Here is a 22,883-nt window from a genome sequence, read left to right as displayed (position 1 = left end):
ACAGCACAAAGATCAGGGTAACCCTGAGTTGTATCTCCCTGTGAGGTACTGGGTTAAGTTGTGATAGGTTTGTGGTGTTGGTGTGTGTGCTGGGCTTTCTGCTCATGTAAAAATGTAAGCCAAGGTTTAACTATATTAATAGGGCTGGAATAGATGTATTTAGACCAGTATACTTCCATTCACACAATGCACTGTTGCTGTTTTCTACTCTTTTGCATACATTGTTTTGTACACATACTGTACACATTTGTACACAGTGTTGCAAATTACTTTATAAACACAATGACTTTTAGATAATTTGAGTAGTTGCTGTAAACTGATATTCTAACACAATTTACAACAATTAAATAATCTGTCATGATTAATTTATCAGGAATGCATGCAATACCTGTGGATTACTATTACTGGAGAACAATGTAATGAATCATTAATGATGTGAACCTTCTACTAATAAAGAGGCAGTCTAACTGTCATCCTTTTTTAATGAACTGTTAAAAAAAGCCATAGGAAATCAGTGCCAAACTTTCAGAAACCTTTTTTTATTATTTCTGTGAGAAAAAAAAAACAACAACCAGACAAACACAAAACAATCTAATCCTTTCGCCAGTTGGACACAAGGCACAGCATCAACTCTTGAGTATCAAACCAGTCCAAGCCTACCAGATGATATAAAACACACAGAGGACAGAAATCAAAAAGGCCCGGGCCATTTTAAACTCTTTTAACCTTTCAATAAAAATGACAGTGCCTCATTTGAGAAAAGTCATTTCGGCAATCCATGAATTTGGTTTGGGCAGGGCAGTTCCTGTTGTTAGGCTACATTCAAACAGTTTGTGTTAGCAGGTTTCACAGACTGTACAGTCTATGCCCAATTTGGTAGGCCTGTAAGTTGGTAATGCCTGCAAGAATACATTCAAATTCTTAGCAAAAGAAGAACTGCAAACACTAGCATCATTGTCTACATAATACAGCAGCAGAAAGGGATGTATTCATTTATATTTCCCTCTAAATTCTGCAGTTAATTTTGTCCAATTTGCCCAGGAACTGTATCAGTATGTTTCCTATTTTTATTTGCAAGGAAACCATTAACAGACATTGAAAGAGTGAGTCGTTGGCTTTGATTGAAGCAGCAAAACAAATCTGAAAACAGCTGCTTGTGCTTCCTGTGGGATTCCTGTTTGGAATGACAGGGAACCAGGCTCACCAAACTCAACAGCAGTAACAATACAGTGCTTTTTAGGTGCTGCAAACTGCATGCATCATCGGAATCAAGTAAAATCATGCGTCAAACAACATATCTTACTAACCTGTTCTTTCTGGGTTCTTATTTGAAGCCTAAATTGAAAATATCCTTTTTGTAATGTGGTTTTATATATTTGTAGCTGGAGTATACTGTGCATACAGCTCTCTGAGATGCCATAGCATGAAGGGTGCTATATAGAAAATGGTATTTTACTGTTGCAGTGTTACTGTTGAGTCCACAAAATCAGCATCATATTTTTCTGCTTTAATTATTCAAAAAAAAAAAAAAGATCTTTCAATAGACACGTGATAGGGTTTTAAACAGACTGTGATCATTTCAAATAGAAAATAAATAAGATGTCTCGCCACTTGTGCAACTCTAATTAAACTGTGCAGATGGTTTAATTAAAATACATTTTAAACATACAATTTCTTTAAATAGGGTCCTCAGTTTGTAACATAGATATATATATATATATATATATATTTATATATATATATATATTATATATATCTTATATATATATATACTATATATGATCATATAATAAGTTAATCTTCAAAAAATTCTATACAAGCGAGCCTTCCAATTTAGAAATATTTTGAGAATGTATTAAGTAATAATTAGTTTGCTGAGTCTAAAAGTTTAAAATTGTCATCCCCAGTCATTATTATTATCATTATTATTATTATTATTATTATTATTATTATTATTATTGCAGTACCATAACTAAGTTTTCAGTTTCAATTACCTGTCCACAGCAAAAGGCTACCTGACTGTGTTCGAGTGAAAGTTAGAAAACATTCAGAAAAATAGATTATAAAAAATCTGATGCTTAATACGCTTTCCTGAATATGCCATCAACCAGGCTGAACTGTTTGTAGTCGCTGTGAAGTTGTACTTCATTTAAAACAAGTCTTATACGGTATCAGCCTTGTGCAAAGAAAACCTAAAAAGAAACAGACTTGCAGTGATGTTGTTGATTAACAAGGATTCTAATAAAAACAGTGACTCTTTGCTGCAGAGGCACCATAGTGTATGAGCCCTTGGAGCACTCCCCATAGATTAAAGGGATTTCATTTATTTTCTAGATAAGATGGTTTGTCATCCAGAGGATTCTAGGATGCACTGGAACATCTATTTTGATTGAATCAATGCGCTGATGATGCTGTCCATTGCTTAGGGACCTCCCTGTCCTGTCTGTTTCTATATGTTGTCAGTAGCTGTAGGATTTAGCTTTCATGTTGCAGTCAATTCCTTTGTATTTCATTGGGGGAACTTTGAATTGATTAGTATTGGGTTTGTCATCCGTAACATTGCTGAATAAATAAATACTTAAAGAAACTTGCAATGTCTTCAAATGTTGTACTTGTATTAGATTCACTAGATATATTGGACAGCCCTATCGATATATGTGTGAATGGTCTCTTAATGGTCACATTAAGATAGGTGGGTGTGTGCTAGCTATCCTCAAATTGGACACTGAGCTTGCAGAGGAGTGAGTGAGTGGCTAGTGGAGAAAAGCCCAAGTAGAAATAGATGATATAAAATAAGAATGTGGATATTAGCTGCATGGGTTAATTCTACAGTATTTAAGTACAGTGGCTCAGTATAATTGTATTGGGATAGTAATGGAGTCAATGACTGTGCTACTGAATGGCTCGGAGGGTTTTATTGTGCATGTTGTTCAGTAAGTGTTTCTCAGTATGGATGTGTATGGGCTTGTCGTTGGGGCTCCTGGGGTAATCTGCAGTGATTGTGTGGGGCTCCGGTATGGAGTGGCTCTGCTGGGGATATTGCCTGTGATCGGGCTCAGTGTTGCATGCTCAGTGAGCTGACTGTGCTCACATTATGACTCTTTGGAGTAGCTGTCCTCCTCTTCGCTGATGTGCCCCTTCTCCTCGCTCAGCCCGCTCTCGTCGATGTTCTCCAGTGAGTCCGCGTGCTGCAGGGACAGCTCTGCCGGGTTGATGCTGGGCAGGGTGTTCTGCTCGGGGTACAGCCAGGGCTTCAGGTGGGGGTTGTGCTTCCGCTTCCACTCGGGGTACTTCAGACAGGCCTTGTAGATCTTCTTCATTGCCTGCAGAGACACGCGGATTGCATATAGACATCAACATGCAAAGTGTGTACCATGTGACTTTCCAAAAGAAATGTCAAGGTAAAACTACAAGAAGCTAAGTGAAGTTAACAAATGTGGTTTGGCTATTGTGTCCTTCACTGAACTCTTGATCTTCACTGAAAGAGAAGAACGAGAACAAAGAAAGCGTTTCATTCACAGGACTAACAAGGGGAGAAAGGAGGCAAAACAGAAAGGAGACGAGAAAAGGGGAAAGGGATAAGGGGAAAAGGAAGACAGAAACCAGAGAACCAGAAAAGTGAAAGGAAGATAAGAAAGCAAGAAAAGATAGGGTGAGAAAGAAAGAAAGTACTAAAAGGGAGAAGGAAGAGAAGAGAAAGGGAAAGAGAAAGAACAGGGAACAAGGGAGGGGAGAAAGGGAAAGAAAAGACAAGAAAAAAGGGAAGAGAAGCAATAGTAAGAAAAGGAATAGAATGAAAAGACATACGATGAGAAAGGGAATGTAAAAAGAAAGAAAAGAAAGATAAGAATGATAGAAAAGAAAGGAGCGAAGAGAATAAAGGACAAAGAAAAGAGAAAAGAACAAAGAAAGAAGGAATGAACTTCTTTCTTTCTTTCTTTCTTTCTTTCTTTCTTTCTTTCTTTCTATTGTATGTCTGTCAACTAGAAGTGAAGAGCAGCTCCTGACCAGAAACAACACTTCAGTAATGAAATAGGAACCACAACATGATTGCAAACAACAGAAACAGAAGTGGATTAAAATGTAATGTGAACTTACTGACTTTATAGTAAAAAAGTTCCCCATATGCTGTAAATACTAGGTTAAAAACAACATCATATCTTGACACCAGACAGCAGCACAAATTAAGTAAGCAGGAGATCCCTACAACCTGACACTAGCTCCCCACGCCTCGACTGGGCTTCTGCTCTTCAAGATATACAAGAGAAGACCTACAGTGGTGTGGCTATTCAAATAGCTTAAAGAAAGATTATGTAAGTTTATTGAAATGAGTAACTTATAGTTACGTACTGTTAACTTATATTTACTTATTGGTGACCTATCTAGAACCGACTGTAATGAACCCAGAGGTACCCACAAGCCACCAGCCAAACTTAGACTTAAAAGCCAAAATGCACCTTTTAAAAAAAGAGCTGATGACTTTAATGAAGAAAAAAAACAACAGTAATGTTACAGCCAGACACTCACACATTATAAATGAATGAACCGAAATTACCTTTGGAGCCACAAACTGAGATACTTTATTTACCACCCACTTTGGTAAGGAACCTGAAAGAAATCATATAACATTATAGTAAAACTACCCTTACATACATGTAATACAACACATTATTCAGTCTTTCATATTTGTTGCTGTTACATTTTTAGATGCCAGTGTTTTCAGTTGGCTTTAAAACTGTGGTACAAGTTGGGAGAATGAGAACAGAAAAGAAACAGCTGACAGCAGTGTGGATGTGTCATGTAAATGAAGGATTGTTACCTTTGGGGTCCACCTGCGTCAGGTAGTAGAGGGTGCTGTTGTCACCGTTGGATTTGATCAGGTAGCCTGTCTGCACTGACACACCTCTCACATAGTCTTTCTTTTGGGGATATTTCTGAGAATTGAACAAGCATGTCAGTGACATTCATCCCCTGCCTTGGCTGCAAAGTTCAAATTAGCGCTATCAAAAAGAAAATCACCACGACCTGTATCACATTCTGACACTCTCAATAGCTAAAGTAGGTCCAGACTAATGATATAACTCAACCTGCATGTCTATAGATACAGGTTTAAACAAACTGACAGAAACCAGTATAGTATTACAGTTTGCATTAAAAAACAAAATAACATTAATATCTGATATTGTAAACTGTTCAATAAAATGGTAATTCAATAACTTGTCTAAACTATAGGATACATGTATGGTACCTTCAGTAGTGGCCCTCTATTGAGGCCACACTTTGTTGGTCCCCTGACTGGACTTTATATCAGAGTTTCCACTGCCCTAATAAATTCAGTGTTAGTTGATATTTCAGAGCAACTGAAGAATGACAGATAGCCATGCTCAGCTATCAATTTACAGGCGCATTTCTGCTGATACAGCCACTAGCATGGAACATTGAGCCACTCAACCCTAATTAATACCTGACACTTGGGAAGTACATTCGTGTACCTGAAATACACAGGTAGACTCTCCAACTTTACACCAACCAGCTGTCTGCTAAGCTGCTGTGCACTTCTAAAATATCCAAGCACTGCGGTACATTTGAAGCCTATAACTCAATGAATGCAGAATATTCTCCTTGCCTTTGGAGTGCCTAGGGAATACTAACACAGTGCTGTGTACCATCAAGCACTCTGCTATGTAGGATGAGGCTCTTACAACAAGATGGGTAGGGACAAGTTAAATTTTGATCATGAAATAATTGGTCCCTCTTTCAATTCCTTAAGCGCTCATTTCCAAGGTACATAAATAAAAAAAAAATGCATTTATTGAGTTTGAACTGATTTAGGACTTATCAGGGCAGGACAATGCAAGATTAAAAGTGTATGCAGCACAGCTTGAACTTACAGGATGCTTCACAGAGTAGTTAATAATCATGTAGTCACCGCCAAGAGGAAGCCAGGATCGCAGGGTGATGAAATCTCTATTCTTCAGCGGACTCGGGCACCTCCCTACAATTCACAGCCAAGGACACGAAGAACGTCACATTTTCACACAATGACTGATACCATGCTTTGTTTCATCTTGTGTGTGTGTGTGTGTGTGTGTGTGTGTGTGTGTGTGTGTGTGTGTGTGTGTGTGTGTGTGTGTGTGTGTGTTGTGTGTGTATATATATATATATATATATAGGTAGTGAACAAAAAAATGGAAACACCTGGGTAAATGAGAGACACCAAGTGTATTGAAAGCAAGGACTTACACACAGGTGTGACTCATGCGTTAATAAAGCAAATCATATCCCAGCATTCTTAGGGTTATGTAAAAAATGCTGGACAGGCCTGGTTGCCTATAACTATGGCTAGCATAGCTGCAAGAGGAGACCTCAGAGACTTTGAAAGATGGGTGACTGTTGAGGTGTGTTTGGCAGGATCTTCAGTGACCAAGACAGCTCAACTTGCTGATGTTTCACGAGCAACAGCGTCTAAGGTGATGTCGGCATGGAAAGACATCATCAGCAAAGGGCAACAATGGGCAGAAGTGCATACTCCAGGATTGTGATATCCATGCATTAATTTGAAGTGCAAGACAAAACAGGCGAGCAACTGCAGATCAATTGACTGTAAATTTCAACCTGGGGCGCGAGCAGCCAGTTTCATCAAAAACGGTCAGCCGAGAACTCCACAGAGGGGGGTGCCATAGTCGGGTTGCAGTGCACAAATCGCTCATCACACCTGGCAATGCACGTTTGCAAGTCCAGTGGTGCAAAGAGCACAGGCAATGGAATACCGAGCAGTGGAGAAATGTAATATGGTCAGATGAATCACTTTCACTATGTTCTCGACAAATGGACGAGTGCACGTGTGACGCCAACCTAAAGAACTCTACAGCCCTGAGTGCTTGGTTCCAACAGTAAAGGGTTCTGGTGGTTCTGTAATGTTGTGGGGCGCATTTTCCTGGCATGGTTTGGGTGCACTCATTCCCTTAAAAGGCAAGGTCAATGCTAATCACTATTTAATGGTACTGAGTGTTCATCTTCACCCCATGTTGCAGCATTTCTTTCCTGCCGGGGGTGGGGGAGTGGAGGAGGGGTGTCTTCCAGGATGACAATGCCACCATCCACAGAGCACGTGTGGTCGCCCAACGGTTAATGAGAATGACACTGATGTTATCCATATGTCATGGCCTCAGTCACCAGATCTGAACCCAATTGAGCCTGAGACAGCGTTTTCCACTTCCATCAACCAGGTGTGAGTTGATTGACTTTCTCATGGAAGAATGGTGCTGCATCCCTCTTGCAGAAAACCAGAGGCTGGTAGACTCTATGCCATGGTGCATTCAGGCCGTACTGGCTGCACGTGGTGGCCCAACGCCCTATTAAGTGACTTTACATAGGTGTATCCAATTTTTTGTCCACTACCCGTATACACACACACACACACACACACACACACACACCTCAAATTGGAGCTAGCTCAAATTGGATTTGACAGATACTCTGAATTGAATTAACCACAGCTCAAGAGAAATGACTGATTGCATTACGGGTGGATTTCAAAGAAATGAAAGGCCATTCGTTGATTTAATTACTCAGAAAGCAAATCAATAAAAAAAAACAAAAAAACAGCAAATGACTAGTATGGATGCAGTCCCTTTACAATCAGTTTGAGTTTTCTTTTCTATAGCAATTGCATTTTAGTTTTTCATATAAATTGGTGTTCTTTTGTTTCAGTTGCCCGCCTTAAAATGATGTATTGCATGGGCTAGTGGAGCAGTCAGTGTCTTCATGTCAGCAATACATCAAGGTCAATAGATGGCCCTGGCACTTACGTCATTTATGTCTATGGGAAGCAAATAGAGCCAAAAGTTTTGTATCACCTAGAATTTTAAGATTGAGACATAATTAAAAAATTTAAAAAATTAAAAAAACATAATTGAGATATTTTACTTAACATCACATAATCAAAGAAACCGGTAAATGACATTGCAAGTCATCTGGAAGCCATAATAGTACGAAACATTACATTTTTCCATTTTTGTCAGTTTTTGGTTACGTGGAAAACAACAAAGTGGTATGTAATTTAATATGTTAACGTAACACTACTTCACAGGTTTCATTCAACTTTACGAAGCATAATAAGTTAATTCTATAGGGTGATGCTAAACGTTTGGCCATTATTGTACAACTGAACAATACCTTTTCAGGCCAAAGCCCAGTGTTTCTCTGTTCTCCTGTGCACTGGCTTGCTGTGGTCATGTGCACTCGATGGCCTGTGGTATGTACTGTGTTTTTTAATCTGGTGCTTGTGCTGGGGGTTTATGTGCAATGAGTTGTGGTGATCTCAGCCCAGCTCTTTATCCAATGCTGTGCCTGCTGGAATCCCTGGACTGCAGAGCTGTCACTGGTGCCTAAACTCACTCAGGAGAATGGAACACACTGATTATAAATACATCTCTTTATAGCTAAGGCTTTCTGAAAAAAGCATAAGAAAAAAGTGAATGGCCAGCACAGTTCGCTATGATCACTAGACATGACAGCGATTCATCTGAAAGAGTTCAACCCAGTGCTAAGTCTAGTTTCTAGAGAGCCCCCCCTCTGTAATTCAGCCTGATTTGTGTGTGTGTGTGTGTGTGTGTGTGTGTGTGTGTGTGTGTTGTGTGTGTGTGTGTGTGTATATATGTTTGTTTGTCACATACAAAACAGTAAGGTTAACGTTGGAACATCTTTTAAATTTAAGATTTTGAACAACACATGTGTACTGTTCCATGAAAAGTGGAATTACCTTTTAGAGGAACATCTCCATACTTGTGGCAGACTGGTTGATGTGCAACAGACCAAGGTCTAATCAAATCAAGTTCTGACGAACCCCTGTGGGGTGGGAACCGAGTTATAAATCAATCAAAGACGAACCCTGTGGGGTGGGAACCGTCAGCTTTGACCCCTAGTCTTGTGGCACTTAAATGGGGAGGAACCACCAATCTTCCTGCAATATGGAGGGCTGCAATATGGAAACATGCACTAGTCTAGATCAGCACAAGCATTTTTAGCTCTACTATTTAACTCAAACGAGTAGCACGATTGTAGGTTACTGAATGCGGGCTTACAACCTCATCAATGCTAAGACCTGTCGATAACTGTATATATACACTCGATAACTGTATATATATATATATATATATATAATATATATATATATAGTATTAGATCTATATATATATATATTTAACATGCCAAATCCACTAGAGGGCAGTTTTGCTTTGTTTCCTATGTATAGTACTGTATTAACATTATAGTGTGATCTCTTAACTATACCAACGTACAGGAGTAATAGCCCACGTCAGCATTGACTGTCAGCTTTCCAATGTCGTAGGTATCAATCATGTTGGTATCCCATTTTTTACGGTAGCTGGTGTCATGCAGGACATCATACAGTGTTTCTGCAGTTACATCCTTGCAGACTATTTTCATCTGGAAAAAAAAAAAAAGATACATATTCAGCTCTAACACTACCAGGAAGTTCCTTAACCTGTCTACCTATACTCGTGTATACTTCATTGCAGGCACTGATAGAAGCTTGAGCTTCAAGCTTTATGTTAGAACAGTCCACAGTAAAGTGTAGTGAAAAAGCTTAGCACTGCCGCTACTAGCTTTGGAATACACTTTTAGATCTAACAAACGGGCAAATAACAATTCACTAGACATATGGTACAGAAAACCAGCTGGACTGGTTTCTGTAGGTTACTGCATTGCTGGTTTTGTGACTGTTTTCCCAAATTCAGTCTCATTAGCCAATCCATCTGTAATGCTGCTGCAGTGGCACAGATGTGTTGGAAGGGTTCCCTCATGCCTCTTTTCCTTTTATGCTGTGCTTACAGTTTTCCAGAGTGGTTCACAAAACAAAAATGGCTCCCTTAAGAAGAAAAGAGTCCGCTGCAGATCTCCCTGCACCTACCAGCATTCAGGGATCATTACACCATATTAGCCTTTAATGAGATTTTCACTGGAAACCAAAACTATCTGTCATCCACTTGAAAACCAAGACAACCTGAAGTGTGTGTGTTTTGAATGATTGTCAGCTGCCCGGCCAGTGCAGCTTCTTCAATAGCAGGTCAGTGCTGGTGCTAATTGCATGCTTAGTACAGTACAAACGCCTGTGATGAAGTGCCGGTTCAAGTTTCTGTGTCCCTTGGAGCACGGTCTCCTTCAATTGTCCTCATTAATTAGGGTCCAGACTACAGGTGATATTTCACACTCTGCCTCCGATTGAAAGAACGACAACAGCAGGGGTTTCAAGGGCCAGACTGGGGGAATGATTAGTTCAAGGCTCTGAACGGGAAGGCTTGGGAAGTGAACTGAGAGTGCATAAGACAGACTTGATCAAAGTACATTTCACATTGAATTATCTTGGGTTTGTAAAATCCTTTTAGAACAGGTAATCCTAACATAGGATTCTTCCCTTCCTCAAAGCTGTGAATTTCCTACACAGGCTCTATCAACAGAAAGGTATTTCTGTTCAAAATAGTATTGTGTGCTTGTTTCTCTCTATGCTGACACAGCACACTTTGCTGCTGCCATTTGGCTACTTGTTTATATTGAGAAATAAGCTGGGTCTCAACTGTACTGGATTCTTAATGTCAGCAAATGTAAACATGTTTTAAATCTGGATTTGAACAGGCATATCTCCCTGCAAAGCAAGTCTAGCAAGCTTATACCCTGCATGCTGACATCTCGCATCCCCTAAATGTGTATATCATTGCAGGGCTCTTAGAGAAAGCTCATTTATTAAATAGAGCTCAGTATAGACTTAAATATAGCAAATGCACCACATAGAAAGTATTGTGATGTCTCAGAGCAGACTTCAGTCTTAAACAGATTGGGAAACTAATGTTATTGTCTTAAGTAGTGCAGTTACTCTCTAACAGGTCTTACTGCACAGTGTTATTATAGACTTCCAGTTAGTACACTGGTAAGACAATACGGTATGAAGTAAATGATAGCAAGGCATAGGGGGAGGGGCTTTTTAGTGCCTCTAACTCTTTTGCTGCAAAGAAAAATAATCAACGCAGGTGTAGAAAGATGGGCCAGGCTTTTCAGAGATGGGCCAAATGAGTGAATTTCAATACTGAGTTTAAGATTGAAATCTGTTCTTAATTTCAAGACACACACACACACACACACACACACACACACACACACACACACACACACACCTTAACATTAGGGTTAGGGCCATAGAAGAATCACATTTAGAGTTATTTCATTTTTCAACACTTGATACTGTTGACAAAAACTATAGAGTTTCAGTGTCAATCTCACTCACCATCAAAATGTTTGCTGTATCGCTGGCCATATATTGGTGGCCATTCCGAAAACAGAGATTGTATGTGTGGCCATTCTGAAAACAGACACTGTATGTGTGGACATTTCCAAAAACAGAGACTGTATCAGTGGCCATTTCGAAAACATGTATTTTACTTGTTTCTGATACTGTAAAAAAAACAGCTGCTTTTTGAATAGGTTCATATTACTCTGCAAAGCCTAAGTAAAAACACGTGTGTCTTCAATTAGGAATATTTAGCACATGTTGCCCTTTTGCAGTCGCATTATGAGCGAACCTGCATAGCCATTAAAAACACAAAACAACAAAAATAAAACCTCTTATCTAAATGCCATTCCTTATACCAATGACTTCCCCAGCAACCTTCAGGTTAAGCTTTCAAATGCCAACCAGCCACTCTAGCAGAGAGGTACTTTTGATCTCAGACAGAATATTTTATTTCAGCCTGATTCCATAATTCATAGGTAGGAAATGTCAATATGATCTGTTGCCATAATTGCTGCAATAAGTGGTGAAAAACACAACTTAAATTTATTCCAGTGTAGGTTGATGACAGTTATTCATTCAATTACTTCTTGTTTTTGTTATTTGTTTTTCTTTCCACAAGCCCTGAAAGTTATTGTTGCTATAAAAGTCTACAAGCCATTTCTGTGTAAGTGCATTAGTAATTGTAACAACAGAGTTATAAAACTTGCAAGAGACAATTATTTGCATGACAAAGTAAAGTCTTACTAGTTCTATACTGTTAAACTCATTTGATTTCTCCATGCAGTATGTTTCCTTTGCACTTGGTCCATGATTTATTTCTTACAGATGAAACTGCTCAAGAACTGCGGAAGAAAATAAATCAAAACTAAAACATAAAAGCAGGACAAGCATGAGAGAGAATGTTAGACAGCTGAGGATCTATTAGTTATTTATGAGTGAGAAATGGAAACCAAGGGGGCTTTTTTTTCCGATAGGGCTCCCTTGGCAGGAGCAGGCAAGATGCGCAAAATCATGCTTACATAACAGTAAGCTGCCTACCTTTTATTGTCATGAAACAGGCTGCCCTCATGTTAATGCCTGTGCACATATCTTACCAAACCCGCACCCCATCATGACAGCTAACCCACTATGTTATGTAACTCCATCTTGATGTTTCAAAGCGCACTCTTCCCTTTGAGAACCGGATGAACATGTTTCCTCTGTTGTTCAATACCTCTATTATCTGCAGTCACAATGCTCCAAACTGCTGCTCTGCAGATGCATCGTAATATATTCAAAACGTTTAAGAATTTTTTTTTAAAAAAGCATATTGCCAAGACGCTTCTGGAATATTAAACCACAAGAGAGCATTTGGGTGACTGCATTACATGCTAATGTAAAAACAGCTGCGCTGTGAAGCATCCTGCATGTGCAGTGTTGGCAGTTAAACACAGTAAAAGGGCAATGAATCATATAGATCACCCAGGGTGTGCAAGCACTCCTTACTGATCTCGTAATGGCATCCTTTCGGATATACCGTAAAGAATGTACTCCGGGTGAATGGAATGTCGTATTCAATCACTTAAGCTGAGGGAACACAAAGCCACGTCTTCAGGAATAGTGGCTTGAAACCTGGTTCCAGGAGACCGGGAGACTTAGTATGAGGCAACTTTACTATACCAAAGCCCAAGTCTCCCCTGGTGCCATGCAATGGCCTGAAACCTAGTCCCCTAGTGGCTTCCTGTTACCCCAGCTTTAGGAGGGTGGCTGCTAGCTGAACTCTCTCTTCCACTCAACTGGCTCAGAATGCTGCTGCTAGAATGTTTACTCACACTCAGCAATTTAATTTGATCACTCCAGTACTCAGATCCATGCACTGGCTTTCTGTGAGTTATCATTTAGATTTTAAAGCTATTCTTACTACCTAGAAGGTCCTTTGTGGTTTTGGGTCTTCTTAACTTCCAGGACCTCTTATTCTCTATCTTCCAAGGCGTTCCCTAAGCACACATTTAATCCCAATTGGTATGCTGAAAATCAGCGCAATTTAATCATTTCAGTCTAGATTGAAGATGGGTCCCTTAGTGTCCTGTTGGAACTGATTATAACTACAAGCTAATTTTAAATTGTGAAGCGCCCTAGGATGCCTTGGAATGAACAGTATTATATAATATAATATAATATAATATATTATAATATGTATTGTAATTTATACTTGTATAATTAGTTGGCATGTAGAAACAAATGTTACCACACAGCTTTATAAATTGATGTGGCCTCCATTGATAAACAGAATTGTGATTGAAAATTACATGAATACAATTTAAATTTGATTTTAAAAAGTGAACTATGCATTGTCTTTTCTATCTGCCACTTCCCAGAGACAGTGAAATGCACAATGTGGAATATAATGCATTTCTAACTTAAATTTCTAAACAGTCCTCATTTCCACTGTAGATCTGTATTCCAAGTACATTTCAGGCACAATGCGATCTATTGCTGTTGTCAGTAGAGATGCAAACTCTCTATGTAAGACGATCACACTTTGTTTCGTTATTCATGAGACCCCCCCCCACCAAACCCTGACATCATTCAGTCAGGCTTCTGTGAATGGGATGACGTCAGTCCTTCCCTGTAAACTCAATTATTCATAGAGTGGTTAAGGGGATACTGATGAATTATGAAGGCGGATCTCTTATCCCGTTTTGTTTTGACTATCAGATTCTTATTTTAAATAATCCCCCCCACCTCACTGACAGAATGCCCCCTCCCCAACCATCCTGTGGTTCAGCTTGAGGTCTCCTCAAATGACTTGTATTCTTTCTCATACAGCAAAGCTCAGGTTACAGCTGGGCATTGTACTGGGAAACCTCACCCCAGGTTTTGACCACTGTTTTCCATTCTGAATTTTTCAAACGGGCCATGATGCTGTATACTGCCTTAAAGAGACAGTCTCCTATTTCTGACACAATTAATTGTCTAAGGAAAAACAACAGCATAACATAGTCATTAAGTTTTGATGTCACCAAATTTTTAAAAAGGTGCCTTATTCACAGTGTTGTACAACTCTGAAGTTGAAGATGTTGATTCCCTGGGCTGCAAATCGTTGCTACAGCATGAACGACTGGGGATGGATGTATTTACAGCCCTCCTCAAGAGTGAAAGAGCCACATCATTCTGGTTATGAAAAGGGATGATAAGGTACTTGGCTATTTTCAAATTTAAGGAGACACAAGATAAATGTGGTTAAACGTCTCAGCCAAAATATTCTCCCACCAACAGCCCAATGCCATCTAGCACCGTGTGTGGGATTGAGGAGTTCTAACCCAGCGGGAAGAGTGTTCCTTTCTCCCAATCAATACAACTATCAGTCTTTCTACTGCACAGCCTCCATCCGAGTGAAAGCTGTGCATTCATATCTTAAGCCTGTCCAAAGCCAAAAACCCATTCCCAAGTGAGGTTCGGAAGAATAAGAACTCTAATTGAATGAGAACTCTAATTGAATGCATTTCAAATCGACCCGATATTGGAAGCTATAGGGGGCCTGGGCTCTTCATTCGGGGAATTGATCCTAGTGCAGATTATCTTCAACAATGGGCAGATCAATTACAAAAGCCCTAAGGGCAGCATTGTGTACCTTGAAATGCACACAGATAAGCTTTGTTATGTAGTAATAACAGTGATCAGTAATTTGCAACACATAAACCAATTTCAGCCCTTTTCTACGTCCCTGTAGCATATTATTTTAATGTTCTGTAGACACAGGAAGCTCGTATACAAGTGGACCTCACAAATGCCACAAAAACAACCTTTTCATGTGTCCATCATGTGCTCATCTATATACATCTGCAAAGAGCAGATCCTGTTCAGGATGTTAACCCACAACTTGTCATTATTAACACTCACTTGAGCTCTAATAGGAAGCAGTGTTGGCAGCTTCATCAGCCAATACTTTCAGCCTGTAAAAATTGAACTTGTGAATTGGTAAGAAAATAAGCCAAGCAGTCAGGATGAACAAAGCACCCAGGGTAATGTTCTTGGTGTTGAATCACATCCCATTGTATAGTCAAATCCCTGCACTGCGTCAGAGAAAAAGGACAACTTAGCAACTTTTTAATTAGCAATACTCTTTTCCTCCAAGCGGACACTAGTATCTAGGCCTAACTCTAAAAGAGCTGTGTCATCTAAAGGTCATTTTCTGAACAGACTTAACTGGAGACTGCAGTAAAAGCATTGAAACAAAAACATTTTAAAACATCTCTAAATATATTTTGTTGAAATACTGTGCCTAGCTTTTTAAGCCTTTAAGAACGAAAGGCTAACTTCATTAAAAATGGCCTCAAATATTTCTATCCCGTCTACCTCCTCACCATGCAGAGTGGTGCCTGCATTAATTCAACAGCTCTGAGTGTGTTCTCATTAATCACCTGTCTGTATTCAAACTGAACGGATTCACAGATCAGGATGAACAAACTTGGCATTTTTAATGGATTTTGTCCTGCAATAAAATAATTTCCTAAGGCTGATAAACACTGCTCAATAACATTGCTGCAACTTCTCTAGGAAACTTGATAACATTGCAAAGAATTTGTACATGTTTATCTAAATCTGGGACATGCAGCCTGTAGACCCAGTGTATTAATTCCATTTCACTTATCAGTATATCACAATTTATTTATTTATTTATTTTTGACTTGCTTTTTCTCATTTTTCACATAAAAGCAGCACACTATTTTAAGTCGTACTGTGCAGGTTAATTGCTTCTCATCAACAGCGCACAAACCTGCTGCATTGAAAGAACCCATTCCCAACATAGGAGGCTTTTTTTCTGAAGAGGTGATGTCACTGCCCTGTGCCTTACGTTGCTGCAAGTAGATATTTAATTTGCTTTGCATTATTATGCAATGCGTGTGTACATGGAAACAGTATGCTAGTAATGCTAAATGTTTGTAATTGTTTTGTTTATTTTTGTTTGTGATGTGTGTCGTGCAGTATAAAATAAAATTAACAGTAATTCTAAAGGAAATTGCCTATATATGCCTGTGTGTATTCCAGCTAAGGGTTAAACTCTGATTATTCTTTAGTAATGTGCCGCCCGCTGTAAACATGAGGTCCAACTAGTTTTCTGGATATGCGGCCTGTGATAAAGGTTTGGTTGCGCACCTTTGATCTAAATGGAATACACGTTTCAAAACTGATTCCAAAAGTCCTCAAATACACGTCACATCAGTAAAATGGCATTTCATCATTAACACGTAGGGCTCACTTTTAAATGTTGACTAGCTATTCCGCCACCTTTATGTAGATTGCACCCATCCCACCTGTCGGAAAACAGCAGAAAAGTGTTTCATTTTATGATTGAAACAATGTTTGGGATAAGAGTGGGGTTAAAAGCCATTTAACAAAACTGTAACCCTGTATATGATGGAAGCCATGCAATGCCAGGGGGTGCTACCGCACCCCCAGCACCAGCATCCTTGGTTAAAACAGACGAAGACAGCGAGTTTTGGAAGTGTTGGAAGACATTTTTGATATCCAGGGCCTGTGAGCAGAAAAAGATAAGTAAAACAGTGTCTAGCATGCGCAGTATACTGTAACGAAACACGGTTCTTGCTGGCAGGGGTTTCTTACAGGTGGAGGTGGGACGTGAGCCGGGACATCCCACGCTGAAGCATAGTGCCGACACCGATGTACAAAAGAGCCTGCTCCCTTGCGGGAGCTGGTATCGGGCTTATGTCTTCATAAAGCAGGTTTATGGAGAACACTGTTTACTTGGTTTAACTTAAAATAGACAACTATTGTACCGAGAGCCATTAGATCGCCCATAACCACACTATTATTACATATATATTTTCTAATATGATGTGCATGTACGTTAGTACGTTACATTATAATGCACTACAAGTTTCACAGTTGTGGGTGTGTAATCTGTGCAGGGTTGATTTTTATTGATAGTGTCACTGCCAAATAGTGCCTCCGTTTAAATAACGATGTGACATTATTTGGCAAAGTGATACTATTTGGCATCTCTAGGTGTCTAATAGTGTCACTGCCAAATAGTGTCTCCGTTTAAATAACAATGTGACACTATTTGGCAATGACACTATTTGGCACCTATAGATGTCAAATTCTGCCAGGTGACACTATTTGGCAGTGACACTTTTAAGCATAACACTGGGACCTCCCGCACTGAAGCACAAACAGTGCCGAGCAGGTATAAGCATGGGGCGAGCAGTGGATTGATTACTTTAGATTAAGGACCCGTTTATAAATATGTTATTACATGTCAGTTATTAACAAGCAATAACAATTTATAACAATAACATTTTATTGTTAGCTTCACTAGCATTCCTTATTACTGGTGAAAAGCAAAACAAACAATGCATTTGTATACTTATATTCATGTGACATGTCTGTGCATCCAGCTCCATCAAAACAACTTCCTTCTTCTTTGCTCATTTGCACTGCACTGCGTCTTCGTACAGCAAAGCCTGGCATCATCATCATCATCATCATCATAATAATAATAATAATAATAATAATAACACACACGCTTGCCTTTAATTTCTGCACAGTTTTACTCTCCTGTTGGTCTCGGCACCACACCGTCACCCCCGCTTTGTTGTAGTGTACAGTCCATCCCTCCAGATTCTCACACTGCTCCCTGAACGAGTTGAAATCGGAATCGTCTGGGATCTGGACCGGCATCTCTGCTTGCGAGCAAGCAAATGAAGAGTTCGGGGGATGGTATTCGATTAAACTGGAATGCGTGTAGCCGATCAAACAACGAAAACAATCAAGAAAGCGTGTGCTCGTTCAATTTCCTTTCTGTCCCATAAACTCCTTTTCTTCACTTGTTGTTAAACCCTAAAATGATGTGTAAGGTATTATTACTGCAGTCTCCAGCGCCGTCCTTCTTGCACAGAATAACTCGCAATGGGTTTTAATGATATAGTTCTGCCACTTCCAATGTTATCTCCTCACTTTTTCTGCTACTGTAATGTTTATTTTTAATTTTTATTTATTCTCTATAATAGGAGGTGTCTATCTAAACGAGCATTTCTCACTGTCGCTTATTTATTTGTTATCCTTTTGATCAGGTGCCGCTGCCTCTCTGCACCGGTGCCTGTAGCAACATCACCGTCTGTCTTCACCCCTCTTCTTCATAACAAGGTAGGTTGATAGATAAATATCGGCGTTAATTATATCAGAAGCGGTTGGCTGTACCAGCTCCGTCGGTCAGACTGGCTGATCAGGCAGATCGAGTGTCCCGGTTGCCAGGTTACACTGGATTTATTTGCTTGACTATTATTCTGTTATGCCTCATGTGTTTTCGATGGATGGAATAGCAGCTCCGCTTCTCGTATTTCAGTAGCCTATGCGCCCCCCCCCCCCCCCCTCTCTCTCTCTCTCTCTCTCTCTCTCTCTCTCTCTCTCTCTCTCTCTCTCTCTCTCTCTCTCTCTCTCTCTCTCTCTCTCTCTCTCTCTCTCTCTCTCTCTCTCTCCAGTGGTACAGAGTAGCTGCAACAGTGTTCAAGGGTCTCAGCAGATGCGTGACAAAAATGGAAGGAAGTCCTAGCTGTCTATTTACCCCTATACCCTTTCGTAATACAGTATTAGAACTAGAACAATAATTGGTAATAATTGGTCCAATTAAGTAATTTAGGACACATCTGGAACAAAAACCAGGAGGGACACCAGACAATGGTTTAGATAAAATCCGCACGAAGCAAACACACCAATTTCAAAGAGGGGAACATGACATATACTCTGTAATTCACTTTCCAGTCCAATGTTATGACAGGCACACTAATGCTTTATGGATACATTATTGTTCTACCACAGGGTTTACGATTTCATGCTTAAATGTACGGATGAAATACCATCGTAATTATTTGACAACTGTACCCGTCAGTAAATTATAATCACATCTATATTAATGTATGTGTTACTTTTACCCAGCAAACACATCAGGAATGGACGATTGTACACCAACGGTTATAGCAGCATCAATAATGGCCAAACCCAATTTAAACATAGACACACTTAAAGATAAATGCAGTGTTTGCTTTGAATACGCTAGGGTTATTATTCCACCAGATGGCGCTCTTTACCAAAGGCATTTGATGGTTACGCGACACCAATGGCGCTCCGTAAACTACCAGTATTATTCAGGGATGGGGGGGGGGGGGGGGGTGGGGGGGGGGGGGGGGGGGGGGGGGGGGGGGTGGGGGGGGGGGGGGGGGGGGGGGGGGGGGGGGGGTGGGGGGGGGGGGGGGGGGGGGGGGGGGGGGGGGGGGGTATGCTTTTAGTATGAGTATTACAATAAATGCATTATTTATCATGACTTTCAGCTCAATTACTGTTATTACAGTAAATTAACAGCGCTGAACATTGTTGTCTTCTAGGGAGAGCAGTTTCTGTCACAGCTGACTTTTCCAGTTTAATCCAGGAAAAAATAATACATGGTTGAACAGCTTCACTTATTACAATTATTATTATTATTATTCAGACATGGAGTTATTAAGAGTTGGCTTGATTACAATGCAGTTTGCTTCAACACCTTGGGAAATCAATATAATCAATGCAAAGCATGCATTTTATGCTGTGCTGTACTGCGCACCTTTCATTTCCTGCTTTGAATAACACAAACACATACACAGGGAAAGCAAAGGTAAAACAGTTCACAATGGTGTTGATTTATTGCAGCATGGTAGACCCTTGTGGCAAAGGCAATTGGTTATTCTTGATATTTATACAGGTAAATATCAGAAATAAAGCGCTGTCATATTTATTTTGAACATTTACTTTTTTGCTTGGTAAATGCTAACATTTCCAATATTCTGACTTATACCATAACATATACAGCATAAAGTGTTTAGAAATGGAAACCCTTTTCAACAGCTTCAAATAGTTTTATTGTGACATCAACTCGTGGGCTGATCTAAGTGTAGCTCCAGGTCAATTCTGTTTAATTTTATTAGATTCCCCATCGCCCTCCTTACATTACCAAGGTCCTCAAGGCACCACATCATCCAAGTGAGTTTATACAGGCTGAGGAGCTCAGTGTCCAAGCCTTGGGTTTGGTTCAGGAGATTTTGAACATTTTAACTGTTCAAAGAGGCACGAAGACAACAGATGGGTTCAGATTTTTTTTTTTTTTTAATTGTCGAGCAATTCAATTCAACAACCAGATGTTGGGTGAGTTACAGCTTGGTGGTCTCAAAGAAATAAAACCCCACCAAAGCATGAACTAAAAAAAAGGCAATTCTTAGCAACAAATCCTTTATCATAGTCACTTTCTGAGAGTAGGGTTCTGTGTTTCATTGAAACATTTAAACAAGACAGCTTGAACTGAGTAAGCACTGTTGCACCGCAAGCATGAGTGTATCTATCATTGGATGCATTTTTGTTATGAGTGGAATATCATGCTTACTGTAACTAGTTTCAAATGTGTCCTTGCTTACATTCCAAACCAATGATGTGCTGCTGAAATTCAGGACAGAGCTGCGCTTCGGTACTTCAAACAACACTGCCACTGATGCATGTTTTTTAACAACTTTAAAAATTAATAATGTCAACATTCTACTGTTGTTTTAATATGGGGTTTAGGGAAAGCGGTTTGTGATTTACTGTGCAATCTTCCTACGACAAATAGTACATTCAGTACCCTCTACGCATTATATACAATATACAACTTTTTTTATTTTGTATATTTCAAATATTTGGAAAGTATTTGGAAAGAGAATCTCATATAATACTGTATTCCAATGTGTCTCTCTGTATTCAGAATAGTACAACCCTATCAGAATAATGAAGCATTCTAAATTATATTCAAAGATCATTAGAAATACCAAGAGTAAACTATGTGTTTCAGAACACAAATTATCATTGCAATATATAGGACTCGACTTGAGTAAGACTTTGGAAGGTTTTGTGATAGTTTCCGATTTGCTGCTAAGACATTTTTGTTGCCATGTGGGACTGCTCCACCCCAAGATATCTGCATTGGAAATCTCATCTGTACATAAACAAAGAGCATTAGTTGCCAGTGTCTTTATCTCATCTTCACAGACTGAAACTTGGAGACAGAAATAAACATACATATAAAAAACACTGGCAGTGAGCTACACTTCAGCTTCGGTCATTTTCAGCTAACAAGGATGACTTTCAGCTAAGCTTATAGACTTCTTTTTTTCTTCTAGATATATTGAGGATACACCACAGAGTATTGTAGTTATTAAACAAAATGAGGCTGGTTATCTTACCCACACACACCGCAATGTGTCCATCCTCCTGACTGACATAACCATGTTTAAACCTAAATGAAACAGTTGCATTCTGGGAATTATTTTGCTTTAGAACAAGCACTGCTTAACAATGCAGTGGCAATTTGTCAAATAGTGGCAATCTGCTATGTAGATGAGAAAGATAGCTTACAAAATATTAGCAAGAGTTGAATTAGCCCTTGCTAATAAGAGAAAATTGCACCGACAATCAGTGTAGTCCATCCATATCTACAGGTCCAAAATTAAGAAATGTAGTTTCTTTTAGTGTTTCTACATGTATACATCTCGCTACTATGTGATAACTATGATTCCCCAAGGTGTTAAACAGGGAGTTCTTCACCCATATATTGTGCCACTCTGTAGGCAGCCAGACTCAATGGTAATAGCCATGGTATCACTGACAATCACCAGCAATGGCCTGTTGAAATGATCCAGGTCTCAGGGGGTAACCCCTTGTGGACCCCCTGTTTGACATTGTGGCAGGACTAAAGCCTGCCCTGTACAATATGGTTTGTGTCTGATTATAAATAACATTGGATGGGTTTGTAACAAAAACAAATGTGTTGGATATGGCAGGGCTTCGCTCCATGCCTAATTGAAAGGAATGTGCAGTAGGTTTCCAGGTGTCAGTCGAAGAGTTGATAATCAATGAACCCTGGTCACCTGCCTTTAAAAAGGGTCTGGAGAGCCGGCCCTGGGTTCTTCTTTGTTCTTTGTTTGTTCTGTTCTTTGTCTACCAGCGTGGAGTCTGGTGGCTGTGTGGAGATCCAGGGGAAGAGGACCACTGTGTGTTAACCGGGATCCTGGTGTGTGCTAGGGATTCATTTTGGGGAATTTTAATCCCAGCAAAGTTTGGTTAGTTTGTATAGGAAGAAGGATCCGGGTGCAGGACCTCCCTTTTAGTGGGAGCAGCGAACGGCCTGAGCTTGGCCACCTTTTCTTTTATATCTTCTGTTTTTACTCATTGTGCTATTGTTTAGCATTTTTGTATTGTCATGTACACTGTGCTTGTATAATTCTGCACTAAGGCTTACCATTGCCGGTACCTTAGTGGTGGACACCAACCCCTGTGATTTGTAATAAACCTGGACGCCTGAGCGGCATTTCAACTGCAAACCCTCTGTGTCTCTCATGTCTCTCAGCGGATACTCACATAGTAACAGAATGCCCCTGTTACAGGCATCAAAACAAGATCAGAAGTACTAGTACCGTGCTGCAACAAGTCAGCACAATGTACAGAACACAGAGCAGAGACTAACCCAGCAGAGTATGAGAGGGAATATGATACAAACAGTGGATTAGTTGAAAAG

General features: G+C 39.7%; 1 protein-coding gene across 1 annotated transcript; it reads right to left on the bottom strand.

Moving 5' to 3' along the window:
- Window positions 1-1,796: 1,796 nt before the first annotated feature.
- Window positions 1,797-18,637, bottom strand: LOC121323768 (START domain-containing protein 10-like). The gene is made up of 6 exons (XM_041264970.1): window positions 17,843-18,637; window positions 9,303-9,450; window positions 5,892-5,995; window positions 4,820-4,934; window positions 4,556-4,608; window positions 1,797-3,323 (listed from the first exon to the last, which is right to left on the bottom strand). The coding sequence occupies exons 1-6, from the start codon at window positions 17,990-17,992 to the stop codon at window positions 3,093-3,095; spliced, it is 801 nt and encodes a 266-aa protein (XP_041120904.1). The 5' UTR covers window positions 17,993-18,637; the 3' UTR covers window positions 1,797-3,092.
- Between the last annotated feature and the right edge of the window lie 4,246 nt (window positions 18,638-22,883).

Source organism: Polyodon spathula, chromosome 12 (assembly GCF_017654505.1).
Source record: "Polyodon spathula isolate WHYD16114869_AA chromosome 12, ASM1765450v1, whole genome shotgun sequence".
Lineage (NCBI taxonomy): Eukaryota > Metazoa > Chordata > Actinopteri > Acipenseriformes > Polyodontidae > Polyodon > Polyodon spathula.
Note: the sequence above shows the minus strand (reverse complement) of the source record. Positions and strands in the feature narration are given on the sequence as shown.